The 16,772-nt window shown below is 33.4% G+C and overlaps 2 protein-coding genes across 2 annotated transcripts; one reads left to right on the plus strand and one right to left on the minus strand.

Moving 5' to 3' along the window:
- Positions 1–1,385: 1,385 nt before the first annotated feature.
- Positions 1,386–11,640, minus strand: LOC129947521 (nedd8-conjugating enzyme UbcE2M). Its single transcript, XM_056058110.1, has 3 exons — positions 11,304–11,640; positions 2,672–2,973; positions 1,386–2,599 (listed from the first exon to the last, which is right to left on the minus strand). The coding sequence occupies exons 1-3, from the start codon at positions 11,407–11,409 to the stop codon at positions 2,459–2,461; spliced, it is 549 nt and encodes a 182-aa protein (XP_055914085.1). The 5' UTR covers positions 11,410–11,640; the 3' UTR covers positions 1,386–2,458.
- Positions 11,641–12,629: 989 nt separating this feature from the next.
- On the plus strand, positions 12,630–13,947 carry LOC129945845 (probable deoxyhypusine synthase). Its single transcript, XM_056055778.1, has 3 exons — positions 12,630–12,931; positions 12,992–13,229; positions 13,287–13,947. The coding sequence occupies exons 1-3, from the start codon at positions 12,740–12,742 to the stop codon at positions 13,940–13,942; spliced, it is 1,086 nt and encodes a 361-aa protein (XP_055911753.1). The 5' UTR covers positions 12,630–12,739; the 3' UTR covers positions 13,943–13,947.
- The last annotated feature ends 2,825 nt before the right edge of the window (positions 13,948–16,772 follow it).

Here is a 16,772-nt window from a genome sequence, read left to right on the forward strand (position 1 = left end):
CAATCAGAATCCCTTGACTTCGTAGCCGCTAGCTTTGTGAATGCAACCATTGTTCAATATTTAAATACAAATATAAATCATTCAAATTGTGTCTTATATTTGATTTTATTGAATTTTAAAACACAAAAGATAAGTTCCAACGTATTCCAATCAATTTGAGACTAACCCTTTCGTAGTCTCAATTCTGTCACAAATTAAATGGCAATTTATTTAATGAAATGGGACAGGTTCAGACAACATAAGGGTCTTCATTTGAAGCCAACTTCATTCTTTGAACGTAAATTTTGACCGAGGCAACTAGTTAGTTTGTCAAGCATCATGAGTTTCAAATTCAGAACTTTACTTCGCAAAGCTCTACTTTAAATTTATAGTATAAAAAGGACCAAGAAAACTACTGTCTTCAAAACACTGCTGAGGCAAACTACAAGTCCACCACGATTTGTATTTTGTATTGTTAATAACTTCGTAAATAAATATAAGTAAATAAATATAAGTTATTTCTTTTCCAAATTAACAAGGAATGCTTTTACAGAAAGCATTAAAAAATGTGTGCAGAAAATAAATAAATCATAGAGTAATAAAGTTCAGCTTTCAGCTGAATGAAAAAACATTTAGAACTGTCATTTTGATAGAAGTAGACTTGAGTTAATAGTTAGGGAGATTTTTCTTGACTAACTTTCAACTCAACTTTCCATTAAAGTTAATTGGAAGGTAATTTTTTGGCAGCTGGCCAAGATACAAGAAACTTGCCTAACTTTCAAGTCCCTTATGTCGTCTGAACCTGTCTATTGTTGACATCGAAAGGTTCTTTTGAGTTGTTTAAAACCTTTATATAGCAGCGTGAATTCTCCATGGTCATCCTGCACAAACGGACGAGTTTGGCAGGGATGCCAAAACTAGACATAGCTCTCTACACAGCTCGTCCCTGTAGATGCTGTCATATGCGGCCTTGAAATCGATGAAAAGATGGTGGGTGTCGATTTGGTGTTCTTGGGTTTTTCCAGGATCTGCCGTAATGTGAATATTTGATCGACTGTGCACTTTCCTGGTCTAAAACCACATTGATAAGGACCTATCAGGTTGTTGACGATGGGCTAAAGACGTTTATATATTACGGCAGAGAGGATTTTGTAAGCGATTTTTAGTACTGATTCCTCTATAGTTGGTGCAGTTTAGAGGGTCTCCTTTTTTAAGAAGGTTTTAGTTTACTATGTTTTAAACTAGATAATTTATTCTATAACCTTTCTTGATGTTAATTTAAATGCATAACTTAACGGTTTTTATTGCACATTTTTTTCATTGAAATGACTCGTAAACTTCTAAGATTACCAATCTCAAACCATTACTGAACTGAATCAATGCCATATTGTGGAGAAAAAAAGCAATTTTTCTTCTACTTTTAGCATAATTAATTTTGTTTTATTTTTATTATTATTTCATTAATAGAGGTACAATATCATTTTAAATTTTGTTGTTTTGTTTCGTATTATTATTATTTTTGTCTTTAAAAATTATCCCAGCAAGTAAACATTCTAATTTTGTTTTCTTTTCATTTTTCAAAATTGGTATTTTTGCTGATGTTTTTGAGTAAATTGCAGCTTTTCGAAAAAAAAAAAACAATACAAAATACATTTTATAACATTTTTACGCTCTTTGCTGCTCTTATTTAATTAATATGTTTCATTTTATTTTAACTTCAATTGAGCTTAATAATACCTAATATTGTTTTGCTTTTTTATTTTTGCAAGAAAAAGAAATTAAACAAATTGGGTGTGCAGCCAAAAAATTAAAAAAAAAACAAATATTCTTCACTATTATTAACACTGTTTTGTTTTTCTTTTGTTTATACTAATTTACTAGACATATTCTTAATGTTAAGAGAGAAAAAGCTTAGGAATATAAATTATTAAATTGTTTACACTGGATTATTATAAATTTTAATGACAACTTTTTTTTCTTCTAAATAAAATTACACGCTCTTATTTTGTTGCTTAAAAATAAAACAAAAAGAAAAACTACTCAATCGTCTTAATCGCGACTGGCACTTAAAACAGAAAAAGCTTTAATTTTACATTTTTAATAATTTTTATTTGAATATTTATTTTGTTTTATGTTTTATTTTTTTTTAAATATATTTATAAGAATTGAGAAAATATATATTTTGCTTTGCAGTACATCATTTTTTAAATTATTTCCTCTCTTCTCAGTTCCGTTATGCTTACAAAAAATGTCGATAGATGTTTTTACTAGGGTTTATGTCCTCTCGCTCTTTTATGTTTGTTGGTTTTGTTTTTTTATTTAAATTTCTTTTATGGAGAATCGTTCGTTTACTTTCCGTGTGTGTTGTTGTGTGTGTTTCTAGGTTTTAATTGTAAATAAAATTAATATAAAAACGTCCACCCAATATAAGTGCAATTAGACAGACGCCGTTCCTAAGATTAAGTTTTGATTTTATATATCACTTGAGGCAGCACTCGAAGTATGTCTCGCCAATGAAGTTACCGCGCATGGCTTTCGAGACATTGTGTTCAAAGAGCCTTCGGTTGTTTTGCAAGACATCGGCTGCTTCTTTATTCAGTGGATCTTCTGGATTTGGTTCCTAGAAAAATAAATAACAACAAATAAAATTGAAGATTATTAATACATGGCTTGTTGTTTATTAGCTACTAACCAGGAACAAATATTGTAGCCCGTACACAATTGAATTAATTGTCAAAACTGGATTCCAGTCTTCACGTAGAATGTTTAAGCAGACATTTCCTTCCAAATCGATGTTCGGATGATAAACTTGGGTGGCGCACTTAACCTTTGGCGGTTCGTGAGGATAGTTCGGCCCGACTCGGAAGTTAAACACAAATCGTCCATTTTTGTAGAAGCCCTCGTCGGGGCAAATTATAAGCTTAAAGTTGAGAAGATCATCTGGATCGGGAAAATCAGTTGCGCAGGTCTTTGGAAGGTTTAGTTCGTTTATATCTAAAATAGAAATACAAATATTGTTGTTTTATTTATAAACGACATAAAGTGCAAATGATTTGATTCAAGCAAATGCGTTTTATTATTATTAAGTATAAGTAGAAAATTTAGTAACTAAAAAAAGTACTTTTTTTAAACTAAAAATTGCAAAGTTCTTGAATTTGGAATTATACATTTCTTTTCGAAATCGGACTTTGAAATTTAAAGAAACAGAAAAGTATTGTAGAAAATACAGGAAATAACTAATTTAGCTTTAGAAGCTATTTTGTATATATATTTTAAATTTAATATCTTATAATATAGTTAAAGGCTTAATTAACTGAAAGACCCAAAATATAAAATATAATATTAAAGTAGGTATTAATAAAAATACATCTTAAAAATTAATTTGCAAATTAACGGAATAATATTGCCTTAAATCCCTTCGTAGTCTTCTTAAAGATTTAAAAAGAATAAATTGGCGCTCAGATGTTAAGAAAAAATATAGAGGATGGATTAACTGATGAGATCGGTCTGAGGTTGCAATTCTTATTTTGTCAAAACAGTATTGTGGTTATTAGAACGGCTATTACGGGAAGTCTGATTTTATAATTAAGAATATATTGTACAAGAAAATATGATCCAATAATAAAAAACTGAAAAATATCGAACTTCAATATTGATCGATATTAAAACTATAAATATTAATATCACAAGTGTTTTCATAGCAAAGTATATAAAGGGTGTCCCATAAGTAATGGTCCAAACTGTATATGATGAATAGTCAAGTCATGACCTACCAGAATTTGGTAACTTGTCTATACCCCATCCCAACGGTTTTCGAGTTTTACAATTTTAAATAAACATTCAATATTTTTCCTTTTAAAAAATTTAAATGTTTATTAATGTTTTGTAAATTATTATCGTTATTGATTTTTAAGCTTTTCAAAAAAGTATAAAACATTACAAATCTAGCTTTGGTTCAAAAGTTATAAGCATTTCAATTTAATAAGTCAAGAATAAAAAAAAAAAAAAACAAAAATAAAATTAAAAAAATGTTTTTCTGTTAGAATTTTGTCTACATCACTAGACATCTTGTTTCAAATTAATTGAATATAATATGCAAAATTTTCACAATTGTCAGGAAGAAAATCCACATTAAATGTGAATCTCAATACCAATTTAAAATTATTTAGAATTTTTGGATAACAGATTCTGCGTATCTGAATGCTGCTCCAGACCATGTGGTTTCAGCAAGATGGACGTCCAGCCCATTACAGAAGAAATGTCAGAAGATTTTGGATAGATGTTTCTCGGAGCGATGGATCGGTCGTGGTGGAACAATAACATGGCCCCTTAGTTTACCGGACTTGAATCCACTAGATTCTTTTTATTGGAGTTTCCTAAAGAGAAAGTTTTTGCCCATACGCAGGTCTTAGGACATGCCTGACGTTTAAAATCACAGTTTTTAAAACATTGTCGAGCATGTTTAAATGCAGGAGGAGGGCATTTCGAACAATTGCTATACAAAAATATGCGTAGACCTTTTTTTAACTTCCGAACAAAATTAAACACCTTCCTACCTTTTATGAGCATGCTATTTCAAAATTCTGGCTTCTTACAAAATTCAAATCCCTGTTTTCAAAATGAAACAAATAGTTTCATAAATTGCATGGAGGCAACCTTCAGTTTAAGCCGAATTCAAACGACTAGTTTGAAAAAAGCACTTTTTTTGTCTGGAATTACTCTTTGAAGATTTGTCAAATCCCTGCAAAAGGCAGTACCCGTGAAAAAAAAGAGGTGACATAGGTAAGGGTTTGAACCCAGACCAAGGGTACTACAATAGTTTTTATAGCAAAACTGATATTGATAAATTTAGAGTTGAGGCCTATAAAAAAGAAATTGGTTAAATATCTCGGCCTAGTAAGTATTACTTTTGTAAATCTTTTACATATGTACGCTCTTTAGTAACTTGTAAGACATTTTTAGTTATTTTCTTAAATTATTTAAATAATTAAAATAATATAATATAATATAAAGCTTAACAGCTTCATTGGTTTAAAAACGGCGATAATACAAACAGCCATATTATTTCCGGTTTAAATAATAAAAGCGTTAGTACAAGTACTAGACGCAGTAGTAGTCGTTAAGGAGCGCTGCTTGTTAAGGAAAAAGATCGTCATTGCTACTTGTACTAAACTAAACAAAAAATTAGTTTTGGGGGTACTCACATGAAGAGCCTAATTCAATGAATTGGAAACAAGATGTCTCTGATGATACAAAATTCTAACAAAAACCCTTTTTTTTTTCTTTTTATACTTGTTTTTTTAAATCGTGACCAGAACTAGCTTTGTAATGTTTTATACTTTTTTGAAAATCAAGCAAGTTTTAAAAATCAATAACCAGTATTGTGTGATATGATTTTTTTTAATAAAACTATTTTGACACTGGAGTACACGCGCCCTATTTGTTTACACCAATGCACGCGTCGCCTACTTATGGTAGACTATTTAATAATGTTAATAGTTTTGTATTTTAAAAATATATAAATGAAATAAATAATTGTACGTAATATTCAATTAGCCATAATTTATGAATTTTAGATTGGAGTGTAAAGTAAAAGAAAAATGATTGCAATTCTAATGTTAAGTTATGAAGAAAACTATTACTGTGGCCTAGTTCGATGTAAAAAATTAAGTTTGATAAGAATATGATTTTAACTATTAATATCTTACAAAATAGTGCCAAAAATTTAAATTTTTTAAACGCAAAAATATTGAATGTTTATTCAAAATTTGTAAAATATTAACGTATAGTTAAAACAAAAATCATTTGTGGATAGGGTGATTGAAAAACCGACTAAAAGTAGGTGTTTTTTTTTTAATTTCATTAAAACAACAGTTACTCGAAAACCGGTGGGATGCTAACTCCGAGATTTTTTACACTTTCCACATATTCAATATGAATATTACCCAAAACAAATGAGGGGAAAATAATTAAGATCGGGATGTTTTTTTGATATTACGAAACACTTAGATTTTTGGGGTTAAGCTTAGGCCAATTTACAATTCTCTCCATGTCTTCATTAACGAAAATAGTGCATGCTCAATTATCCCTGGAGGACAGATAATGTACATTTACTAATGAATGGAGCAATTTTCAATGATTGATGGAAGTTCATTGACATATATATAGAAAAAAAGAGTACCTAGTATCGAACCCTGAGGAACACCAGAAGCATAAGCCAACAATTGGATAAACTATCCTAAATTCGTACAGCCTGTTTTCTGTTACTCAGGAGTAGGAGTAGGAATAGAGTAGTCTAATAGCACTTGGTGAAAAATTAAAATTTTGCAAAAGCTTGGCACATGAGTTAACATGATCGACTTTAAGAAGTCAAGTAGTACCAAAAAAGTGACCTTATCCAACGGATTCTTCTTGAAAGTAAACGAAAAATATTTATAAAAGAAAAAAAAAGAAATACAAAATTGCAATGAATAGAATGAATTGTCTAAGCAACGCCATTGATTTAAAAAGACAATCAATTTGCTCTTCTGCATCAAGAAAATTATTTTAAAACAAATTTACATAAAAGGGGAAAATGTTTTAAATGTTTGAGTAAATATATTTGATTTGTTAATTGAGGTGCTGGCGCACTAAAAACTTTAGATCCATTGTGCCTCCTAAATGGACTGGGCGAATGCCGATACTAAAGTGTGTCCTCCAAATTAATTCTTTTGAGGAATTTCAGTATCTTGTATTAAGTAATAATTGAATCTTCAGCGAATGATGGCATAGCATTACCTTACATATGGTCCGGTGTCTTGTTCTTGTTTTTGTTCTTATTACAGATATAACTGCTTTTCAAAACTAAGATACTGAGATGTCTATTCAGCTTGCAGTGATTAATGAGGAGACCTGCCAATAATCTCAGATTATTCTTCCTTATTGTGATTTAAGCTGAAAATCGTGTATGATTGTATTTTTTATCCTATTTCAAACTGGGGAGTTCATTTCAAAGTTTTGACATTTTAATCCCCACTTTCGATTTGATCATATTATAGATCACATTTTTACACGCTGAATAGATCTCTGGACACGTTAGGAGAGGTGTAGTTTCTCACACTTATCTTAAGGAATCTGCTACTTCATTGGCTTGGACTGCAAAGTGCCACAATACCTAAAGAAGAGTTTATTGTATCAGTTCATTTAGTCTACCAAAGCAGTCCCACAATCACTTTTGAGCTGATACAACAATGGCGTATTAGGTTGGGTTAGGTGAGATTTGTGCTAATTGGAAAATCAGCTAACTTAGAACAGTTGTAATTTCTTTGGGTAATTTCCTTTTCACCACGAAGGATGAAGAATCAGGCGGCAAAATATTAAAAAAAAAATAATATAACATACAGTGATGCAAAAAATAATAGAAACAAAATAAGAATTTTCCTCTTTTTGTTTGAAAAAGTAACTTAACGGTAAAAATATTGCAAATTCTTTCAGTATTTTGTAGAGGTTATTATTAACTGGCTCTACTGTTCGCCCCATCAAATTTACCATTTTGGCACATGTCTATGGGTATGGAGTACCATTCCCTTCGAATTTTTGACCACAGCTCGTCCTTCTTTTTGGTTGTACAATCTCCGATCCTTTGCTTTAGGATGCCCCATAAGTGCTCAATTGGGTTTAGGTTAGGGGATTGTAATGGATATTCCATAACATTGATTTTGTTGTGTTGTAAGTATTTGTAAGTGGTTAGTAAGTAAGTAATTAATTTATTTACATTAATTTACAAAAAGTTTATACAATTTTGAATTTAGATGCTATGGCTATGTCGCCAGCCATGTTGACAAAAAAATTAAGAATATGTAAATTTGTGTATGTTTTAAATTTAATAGAATTCTGTTATTAATAACAATTTATACTTTCAAATATCTTCCAAAATTTATTTAATGTTTTCCAATCATGCTCGTTAAGGATGTTTATAGTCTCTTGTAGGGTAAGAGTATTTTCCCGAAAAAGTAGCGTCTTTGAGTTTTGAATTTTTGACAGCTACCAATGAAATGTATGATTTTAAGTTGCACATCGTACAGAATTCGTTTAAAATACCATTATAAGGACTTTCATTTAAGTTGAGAACTTCACATCATTCTTTAAAGATTAGGGATATCTCTTCATAACTCAGTGAATCCTTGAAATTATTTCTGGTACCAAGATTATAGCTGAGCTGACTGTAGATTATTCTACTGAATGAGTCTTGAGCTTCTTCTACCAGTGTATGTCTCATTATGTCCTCATTTTTCTCTATGATGCTGTACATTTTTTCTTTCACATGGTTTACATTGCTGAAATCATCATCCAATCTCACTCCACACTCATTGCCAACAGATTGCCATCTTGCAAACCACCAGTCCTTGTTTCTCAGTTCATATAAAGAAGTTTTTTCAAAGTCTTGTGCTCTGATGGTTGCTGCAGACTTTGATGATGTGGTCAGCTTGAGACTTCAGGGTGCTTGTTAGAAGTTTTGGAAGCCCTGTTTTTAAATATATGGCATAACTAGGCGTATTTAGAGGTAGGTTGAAAACTTCCTTTATAGAATGCCTATAAAATTTTTCGATTTCTTCATATTTTACTGATCCCCAAACCTGAGCAGCATACAAGAGAGTAGATTTAAATATTTTGCATTTTGTAAATAAATTAATTTGTTTATTAGAGAACATATTTGTCCATGATAAATTTATCAAACTCTGTAAGCTTTGGGCTTTCTCCGATAAATGAATTTTGAAATTTAATGTTTGATTCAATTTCAAGCCTATATATTTGATCTCTTTTGCTAATCCAATTTCCATTATATTTCCAGCTTCCTCCATTATAAGCGCTTTGTGTACGGGCAAATAATATTATTTTGGAATTTGTCGTGTTGATAGAAAGTCCCCATCAGGTACAATAGGCAGATAACCGATTAATCATCAATTGCAAACCTTCGGGTGATTCTGAAAGTATAACGAGGTCATCGGCGTGTAGTAACGCATTCACGGTGCAGCTGGCTATTCTTATTTCCTCAGGATTCGCAACATCATTTATAAATAACGAAAACAATAAGAGCGCTAAGTGGGCATCCTTGTTTGAATCCTGTGCTGGTGCTAAATATCATTATGAAAAGCTCACTTTAATCCTAAACAGCAACCTTCGTACCGGTGTACATCTCTCTAATTACTTTAAGGAACTTCGTAGATATACCAATTTGTGTCAACCTATAAAAAAGAGCTTTTCTATTAATTAGGTCAAAATCAGCTTTAAAGTCAACGAAAAATGCGAAGACCTTTTTGTTGCGTGCTTGAAACGCTTTGACTATAGATGATAGTGTAAAAATGCGATCGATCGTTGAAAACTTTTTTCTGAAACCTGCCCGTACATCAGATAAAATATTGTTCTGCTCGATCCATTTTTCGAGCCTTACAACTAGTATACTGCAAAATATTTGTAAGTATTTTTTTTGGGTGCTTCGGGCCATTATCCTGAATGAACTCCCATTTGATTGGCACCTCCTCTTCGGTTAATGCATAACTGAATTTAAGACGTGAACATAATCCATATTGGACCTGGACCTACACAAGATGCTGATAAGTACCCTAAAATCATTATATTCCCAACACCGTCTTTCGCTGTCTTCTTTGTATTTTTCAGTTTTTCTTGTTTTTGGATTTGTCACATACATTTTTCCATCGGAAGTAAACAAATTGATCTTCGTTTCATCCGACCACAAAACGTTATACCATTAAGAACGGTGTAAGTATTTGTTTGCAAAGGGAAGTCTTTGTATAATGTTTTTCTAGGTTAAAAAATGGTACTTTTCGTGGACTTCTACCAAGAAGTCTTGCTTCTAAAAGTTGGTTTCTTATTGTTCCAACTATCGCTGATCCGTTTGATTCTTTTTTGAGTTCTCTTTAAGAAAGAAATGGGTTCTTCTTACATATTCTTACCAATACTAAATTCTTCATCTTGTTTCTTCTTGTGCCGTGAATGTAAAGTTTCAAATATTGTTTTCTTCGCTTTACAGTCCTGTGTGAACTAAGGCCTCACCCAAAAAACTTCTCCATCCAGCTCGGTCCCTAGGTCACTTTCCACTTGTGCGCGCCACCTGATTAGCGGTCTTCCTCCACTTCGCTGTCCTGTGGGTGTGGATTCGAAAACTTTCCGGGCCGGAGCATTGGTTTCCATGCGCTCTACGTTACCCAGCCATCTTAGTCGTTGGACCTTTATCCTTCTGGCTAAGTCTACTTCGCTGTATAGCCCGTACAGCTTGTCGTTTCATCTTCTCCTCCACTCCCCTGCAATGCATACGGGACCGTAGATCACACGAAGAACTTCCCTCAAACCGACCCAAGGTGCTTTCATCCGCTTTTGTCATAGTCCAATCTTCTGCACCGTATAACAGGACGGGGATGATAATAAGGGTCTTATATAGCGACACTTTGGTCCCTTGAGAGAGGACTTTACCACCCAATTGCTTTCTTAGTCCAAAGAAACAGCGGTTAGCAAGAGTTATTCTGCGTTTAATCTCAGTCGATGGTGACGTCGGTGTTGTATGTCCTTTCTTGACGACAGCATGTACTTTGTTTTGGTCTCATTAACCGTTAAACCACTTTTTAACGCCTCTGTCTCACAAACGCCCCATGCATATCTATATGGCCCTTAGACAGATGAATATTGCAGCTCCTTTGACAGATTCAGATTCATGATTCAGAATTATGTTTGCAGCTTAGCTGATTAACCCTTAACAAAGGCAATTAAAAGTTCTTTTAGGCGTTGCTCTTGAAATAACACAATACTCTATGTTAAAACTCTAGTTATTCTCCGAGAAATACTCTTATTAACATTTCATTTAAAATCATTTTAAGCCATTTAACGTATTTTATTAAATAGGTGTATATTCAAATTTTAAACTTACGATCATTTCTAAACAAAAAACCATTGAAACAATAGGTTTATTTAGGGTTCAATGACCATTCAAAAAGATTTTGATTTACATGTCAAATTACACAGGTGGTGTGTTCGTGCTGTAGTAATTTGGGCACAAACTTTATCCACCTTACTTTATTACTGACACTGGCAGCACAAAAGATTTAAAAACACCATGATTCAAGTTCTACTTATCTAAAACAACGCTTTATTCTACCAATTGTTTCAATCAAAAAAAAAAATCGAAAAGAAAACAAATTCCTTGAGACAACATTGAATTTCAAGGCCAAACGTCTCTACCTTGACTTCCCAAAACTTGCAGTCTCAAAAGTTATTATTGAAATATAATATTAATATTGTAATTAAAGAAAACACAAATTATATATATTTACCCTTCTGTATACGCAATTGTGCAGCAGAGGCTTTTTTCTGCGGACCCGACTTGGAAGTTTGATCACCATCCTTTTTTTGTTGTTTCAACGAAAACAATTTGATCATTTTTCCTCAATCTATATGTACTCACTTTGGCCCGGAATTATTTGCAATCGGTTTTGTATGGTTCAGAATGTATTCCAATTACTTTTTATTTTATCAAAATCTCTTTGGAGATGGACAAATTTGCAAAAATAAATCTTACAACAAATTCCACGGACACGGAGGAGAATTACCAAACGAATTTGATGTAGAATATTGCCAAAAAGCCAAGTAGATGGCTGACAAAAAAGTGAATAATTTTTGACAAATAAAATAATGGACTACTTCAGTACTTTTTTATTTTATGAAATTATGAAAGTGTTCAGCAGCGAAGTGGTTATCGAATACGTGCAAAACAAATGGTTTGTTCACATTAGACTAATTTTAACGTTGGTTTTTATTTTTAATATTCTTCAGTTTTCTTCTTATAGATAAATGTAAAGATACCATTATGAGTCAATTAGCCAAAGGGAACATACTTAATTTGATTCAAGACCTATTTCAAAGTACTTATTTGACAACTTAAAAAAAAGGAATCAATAAAAAACCTTACTTAAATCTTGATTCCAGTCTAGTTTTGAAAAAAAAAAAAAAAACAATATTGAGCAAGAAGTGAAAAATGCAAACTATCGTTAGAAAAAAATGTTTTCATGTAAAAATAAACATACAGTTTTCTTGTAGTCTCTATGGCTTCAAGAATGTTATGTCTTTCATTCTCGTCTTAGTTTTGTATTTATCACTTTTCTGTTTTTATAAAAAAAATTGAATGTAACCAAAACTGTAATTTAATTATTGTAAATAAAAGATGTCAAAAATTGCAATCGTAAATTTGGCGTATTTTGGAGTTGACCTCTGTCCTGTCATCTGTCACTATTTATAAACAGATTCGTGTGATTATTAAGACTATTATTGCTCAACAAATTATGAATTTGTAAGTCTCAAAATCTTCGTATCGTTAAAATTTATTAGAGGAAGAATGTCTTCAGATTTAAAACAGAAATAACATTGGAACTTGAAATTGTCAATTTTTGTTTTTAATTTATTTTTGCTACAAAATCTGTAACTTTCAATTTCTGTTATGTGTTCTTTCTAACTCGAATTTTATTTCCTTTAAAAAAATTAAAATAAATATATTTTTCTGGTTTTAGCAAAATTACCCTTCCGACTTGCACGGGCTTGCTTAATGGCATTGGACGTGTTCAAAAATTGACACATGTGACAGTTCCCGCTTGACATTACAAACTTCAAATCCATCGAATTTGTTTTGATTTGATTTTTGTTTTAAGAAGGCACGTTGCTGTGTTCTTGCAATATAATCATTGCTTTCAGTTCATATTTACTGTAAAAAACAATAATGTCCAGTGTACCTGATATAGCAAAGGAAGCTGTGCTCAAGTCGAGTTCTGACATTCCAATCGAATCAAGTGTTGTCCAAGGCTATGAATGGAACAATGGAGTTGATTACTCGGCTCTCCTACAGTCCTATGTCAACACAGGCTTTCAGGCGACAAATCTTGGTCTAGCTATTAAGGAAATCGATAAAATGGTAAGAGTTTAACTATTACAAATAATAAGCGCCTTGAAATGAAAACAATATCATACCCAGCTTGACTGCAGATTGAAGAAAGTAGATGCCGACCAAGAAGATATTTATGAGTCAGATGAATTCATAAAAAGAAAACATAACTGCACCATTTTTCTAGGATTCACTTCGAATTTAGTATCATCTGGGATGCGAGAAACACTCAGATTCTTGGTGGAACATAAAATGGTTGATTGCATCGTTACAACGGCCGGCGGTGTGGAGGAAGACTTCATTAAGTGTTTAGCTCCAACCTATATGGGTGAGTGAACCAAATACAAATCTTTTTGAAATTCTTATATTAAATCTACTCGGTTAGGATCTTTTGAACTTGAGGGTAAAAAGTTGAGAGAAAAAGGAATCAATCGAATTGGTAATCTCCTAGTTCCCAATGATAACTATTGTAAATTTGAAGATTGGCTAATGCCTCTTCTAACCGAAATGCTCGAGGAACAAAAAGAAAAAAACATTGTCTGGTCACCATCGAAGATTATACAACGACTTGGTGAGAGAATAGATGATCCTTCGTCAATTTACTATTGGGCAGCGAAGAACAAAATCCCTGTTTTTAGCCCAGCTCTGACCGATGGAAGCCTTGGTGATATGATGTATTTCCATTCATTTCGTAATCCTGGCTTAGTTGTTGATATTGTATCTGATTTGAGACGTCTTAATACAATGGCAGTTAAGGCCATAAACTCGGGAATGATCATTGTTGGTGGTGGAGTTATAAAACATCACATTTGCAATGCCAACTTAATGCGGAATGGTGCCGATTTCTCTGTATTCATTAATACGGCTTCAGAATTTGATGGTAGCGATAGTGGTGCACGTCCGGATGAAGCTGTTTCGTGGGGTAAAATAAAAAAGGATGCTAATCCCGTTAAAGTTTATGCCGAAGCCAGTTTAGTATTTCCTCTAATAGTGGGGGAAACTTTTGCTAAAAGACATTTTAAAAATAAAAACGATGAATGAAATTAGGTGAAGGGTTTTTCTTTCTTGGTTTTTGAATAAACGGAATAAACCGGTAGTTATACTTGGTTGGGCTAAAATGCTAAATGGTAGTTCGCAATCTTTAGAATCTACTATTATAATCATTTCTGCACAGGTTTATCTATAATAAGTGATTGTTTTCTATCCTGCAATTCGAGCTTTTGCAGAGCAGATTTTCAAGATTTTTTTTTGTTTTCTGTAGACTTATTAAAAACGTAATATTTATGCCAGCAAGCCGAAAAACATCGACAAATATACGAGTTGAAAAAGCTGTCATGACGAAATGCAGGAGGTATTAGATACTTCAATACAGATGGATATGAAACAGATGACGTGATCGGTTAAGGCGTGAGAGACCTCTTCCAAAACGCACTCAATATGCTCACTAGATGGGCTGATCACTAAGGACTTAGTACTAATCCTAAAAAAACAGTCGTCGTCTTTTTTACACGGAAATACAAGATCCCAGTAATTGTACCTCCTTCAATAAAAGGTGTACCACTAATTTTTACCAATGAAGCCAAATTTCTTGGTCTGATATTGGACAAAAAATTAAGTTAAAAATCTAATATTCAGGAAAGAGTTAAAAAAGCTACAGCAGCTCTTTTCCTTTGCAAGTAAGCCATAGGAAACAAATGGGGTTTTCAACCTCGCATAACCTATTGGCTATTCACATCGGTCATCCGACCAATAATTATGCACGGGGTTGCAGTATGGTATATATGGCACTATGGACAAACTCAGCAGAGTCCAACGCACTGCATGTCTCTGCATAAGCGGGGCATTGAGAACCACATCTTCAGCAGCGTTAGGCACTCTCCTCCATCTGACACTCCCCGACATATTCAGCACACAAATGGCAGCGAGCACAGCTATAAGACTCAACGCCTCATCTCAATGGACCAACAACAATGTGGGGCACTCCGTCATTTTGAACCTATTTGGTTCTATACCAAAGTACATAGACTACACTATTCCAAAACCCCAATTTGGAAAAAAACTTCCAGGTATCCATTCCATCCATAGATGGATGGGAAGACAAAAAACTCCTCGATGACAAAAGCATTTATTTTTATACAGATGGATCCAAGACAAATGAGGGAGTTGATAGTAGTGTGTAGTCAGAAAAGCTTAATCTAAGCATCTCATTCCGCCTACCTAATTATTGCAGCATCTTCGAAGCGTAAATTTAGCGATCAAAGAGGTTCTGCCCTGGCTAAGAGAAAACGTGATATCAACTTCTGATATCCGCATCTTCTCTGACAGTCAGGCTGCTATTAAATATCTTGACGGTGTCTCAACCAAATCTCAAACGGCCTCGATTGTCGATCGTCTCTTATGGAGATGGCGCAGCAATTTAACATTCACCTCTGTTGGGTGCCGGCCAACAGAGACATACAGGAAATTGAAGAGCCGATGAACTCGCTAAAAATGGAACCGTCATTCCTATTTCACCTGAAAGGGAGAAGTTAGGTATACCGATGGCTACATGTAAACTTCTGCTATAAGAAACAACTTTTGCGATAGCAAATTCTAGGTAGCACAATTTACCAACATGCGCAGCCACAAAACTCGTATGGCCTTCACTGGACCTAAAGCGCTCTTAAGACTTGTTATCTCAAAGCAGATTCCTAATAGTTGTCCTTACGGGACACTGTCTTATAGGCAGACACACAATACGACTTGGTGTAGCCTCAAATGACTTCTGCAGGAGCTGTATGGATGGGGAAGAAGAGCAAACAATCTCTCACCTTCTCTGCATCCAAATATCTTCTTTGCTTTATAAAAAGCTCAAAATGGTTAGACTAGCAAGAAGCAATTCTCTAGATTCATGTGGTATCACAATGTGCCTTTTCTTTTGGCCTAATTGTGTGGATTCTAAATCTGCAGCCACGTTAACCTAACCCAAGGCGTATATTCCGACAAAGCAAATGGTTTTCTTTTTTTTGGTCTTACAAATCACTATAACGTGGTATCGACTAATGATATACGCATCTTCTCAGATAGTGAAGCGTCATAAAATCATTGAACTCTTTCTCAATAAACTCAATAACAGCTTGAAACTGTCAATCATCTCTTGTGGAGAGACGGCAGAACAGTTCAATATTCGCCCTATTTGGGTCATAGAGCAATTTCAGGAAACTGCAAAGCTGTTGCACTTCAACAAAAGGAACAATTTTGCAATCTCATCAACGGTATACATTAGCAATTTGTAAGGTTATGCTTTTTTTATAATTAGCGAACACGAAAAGGGTATGCCTTTAATATGCCAAAGACAGTTTGAGCATTAGGAAAAGATGGAAGGCTTGGATAGGAGTTGTCGGTGTACATTGATTTTGAATTCCCGAACATTGTAATGACAGGGAAATATAGAGCGTAGCAAGGGATTCCACATTCGCGTAGTACGGCTAAAAAATGAATCGCTGTACTTCATAGAGCGGCCGAAGTTGGGCTCAAGGGTAAACTGATAGATTGATTCCTAGAAGCGTGGATATTACGGTTAAATTGTCTAAGAGGAGAAATGCAACTGGCTATTTCACTAGAGCATAATCCGTTAAAATAACTGTAAAAAAGCGTGAGACAAGAAACTTTACGACGATGTTTGAGTTGATGATGTTTATGTCACCAATCAATTTAAAAGCTCATTTTTGAATACTGCACCAATAGCACCAGCCCAGTGTTGAGAGTTATATTCAAGTTTCGGACGTATATATGCAGGTTTTGCAGATTGTAGCCAGATCAGACGGAGAGACAAACTTCTTGCATAGTCTAAAAAAATGTTTGGCGTAATCGCAAGTGCCACTCATAGATA

The sequence above is a fragment of the Eupeodes corollae genome, chromosome 2 (genome assembly GCF_945859685.1).
Source record: "Eupeodes corollae chromosome 2, idEupCoro1.1, whole genome shotgun sequence".
In the NCBI taxonomy this organism is placed as follows: domain Eukaryota; kingdom Metazoa; phylum Arthropoda; class Insecta; order Diptera; family Syrphidae; genus Eupeodes; species Eupeodes corollae.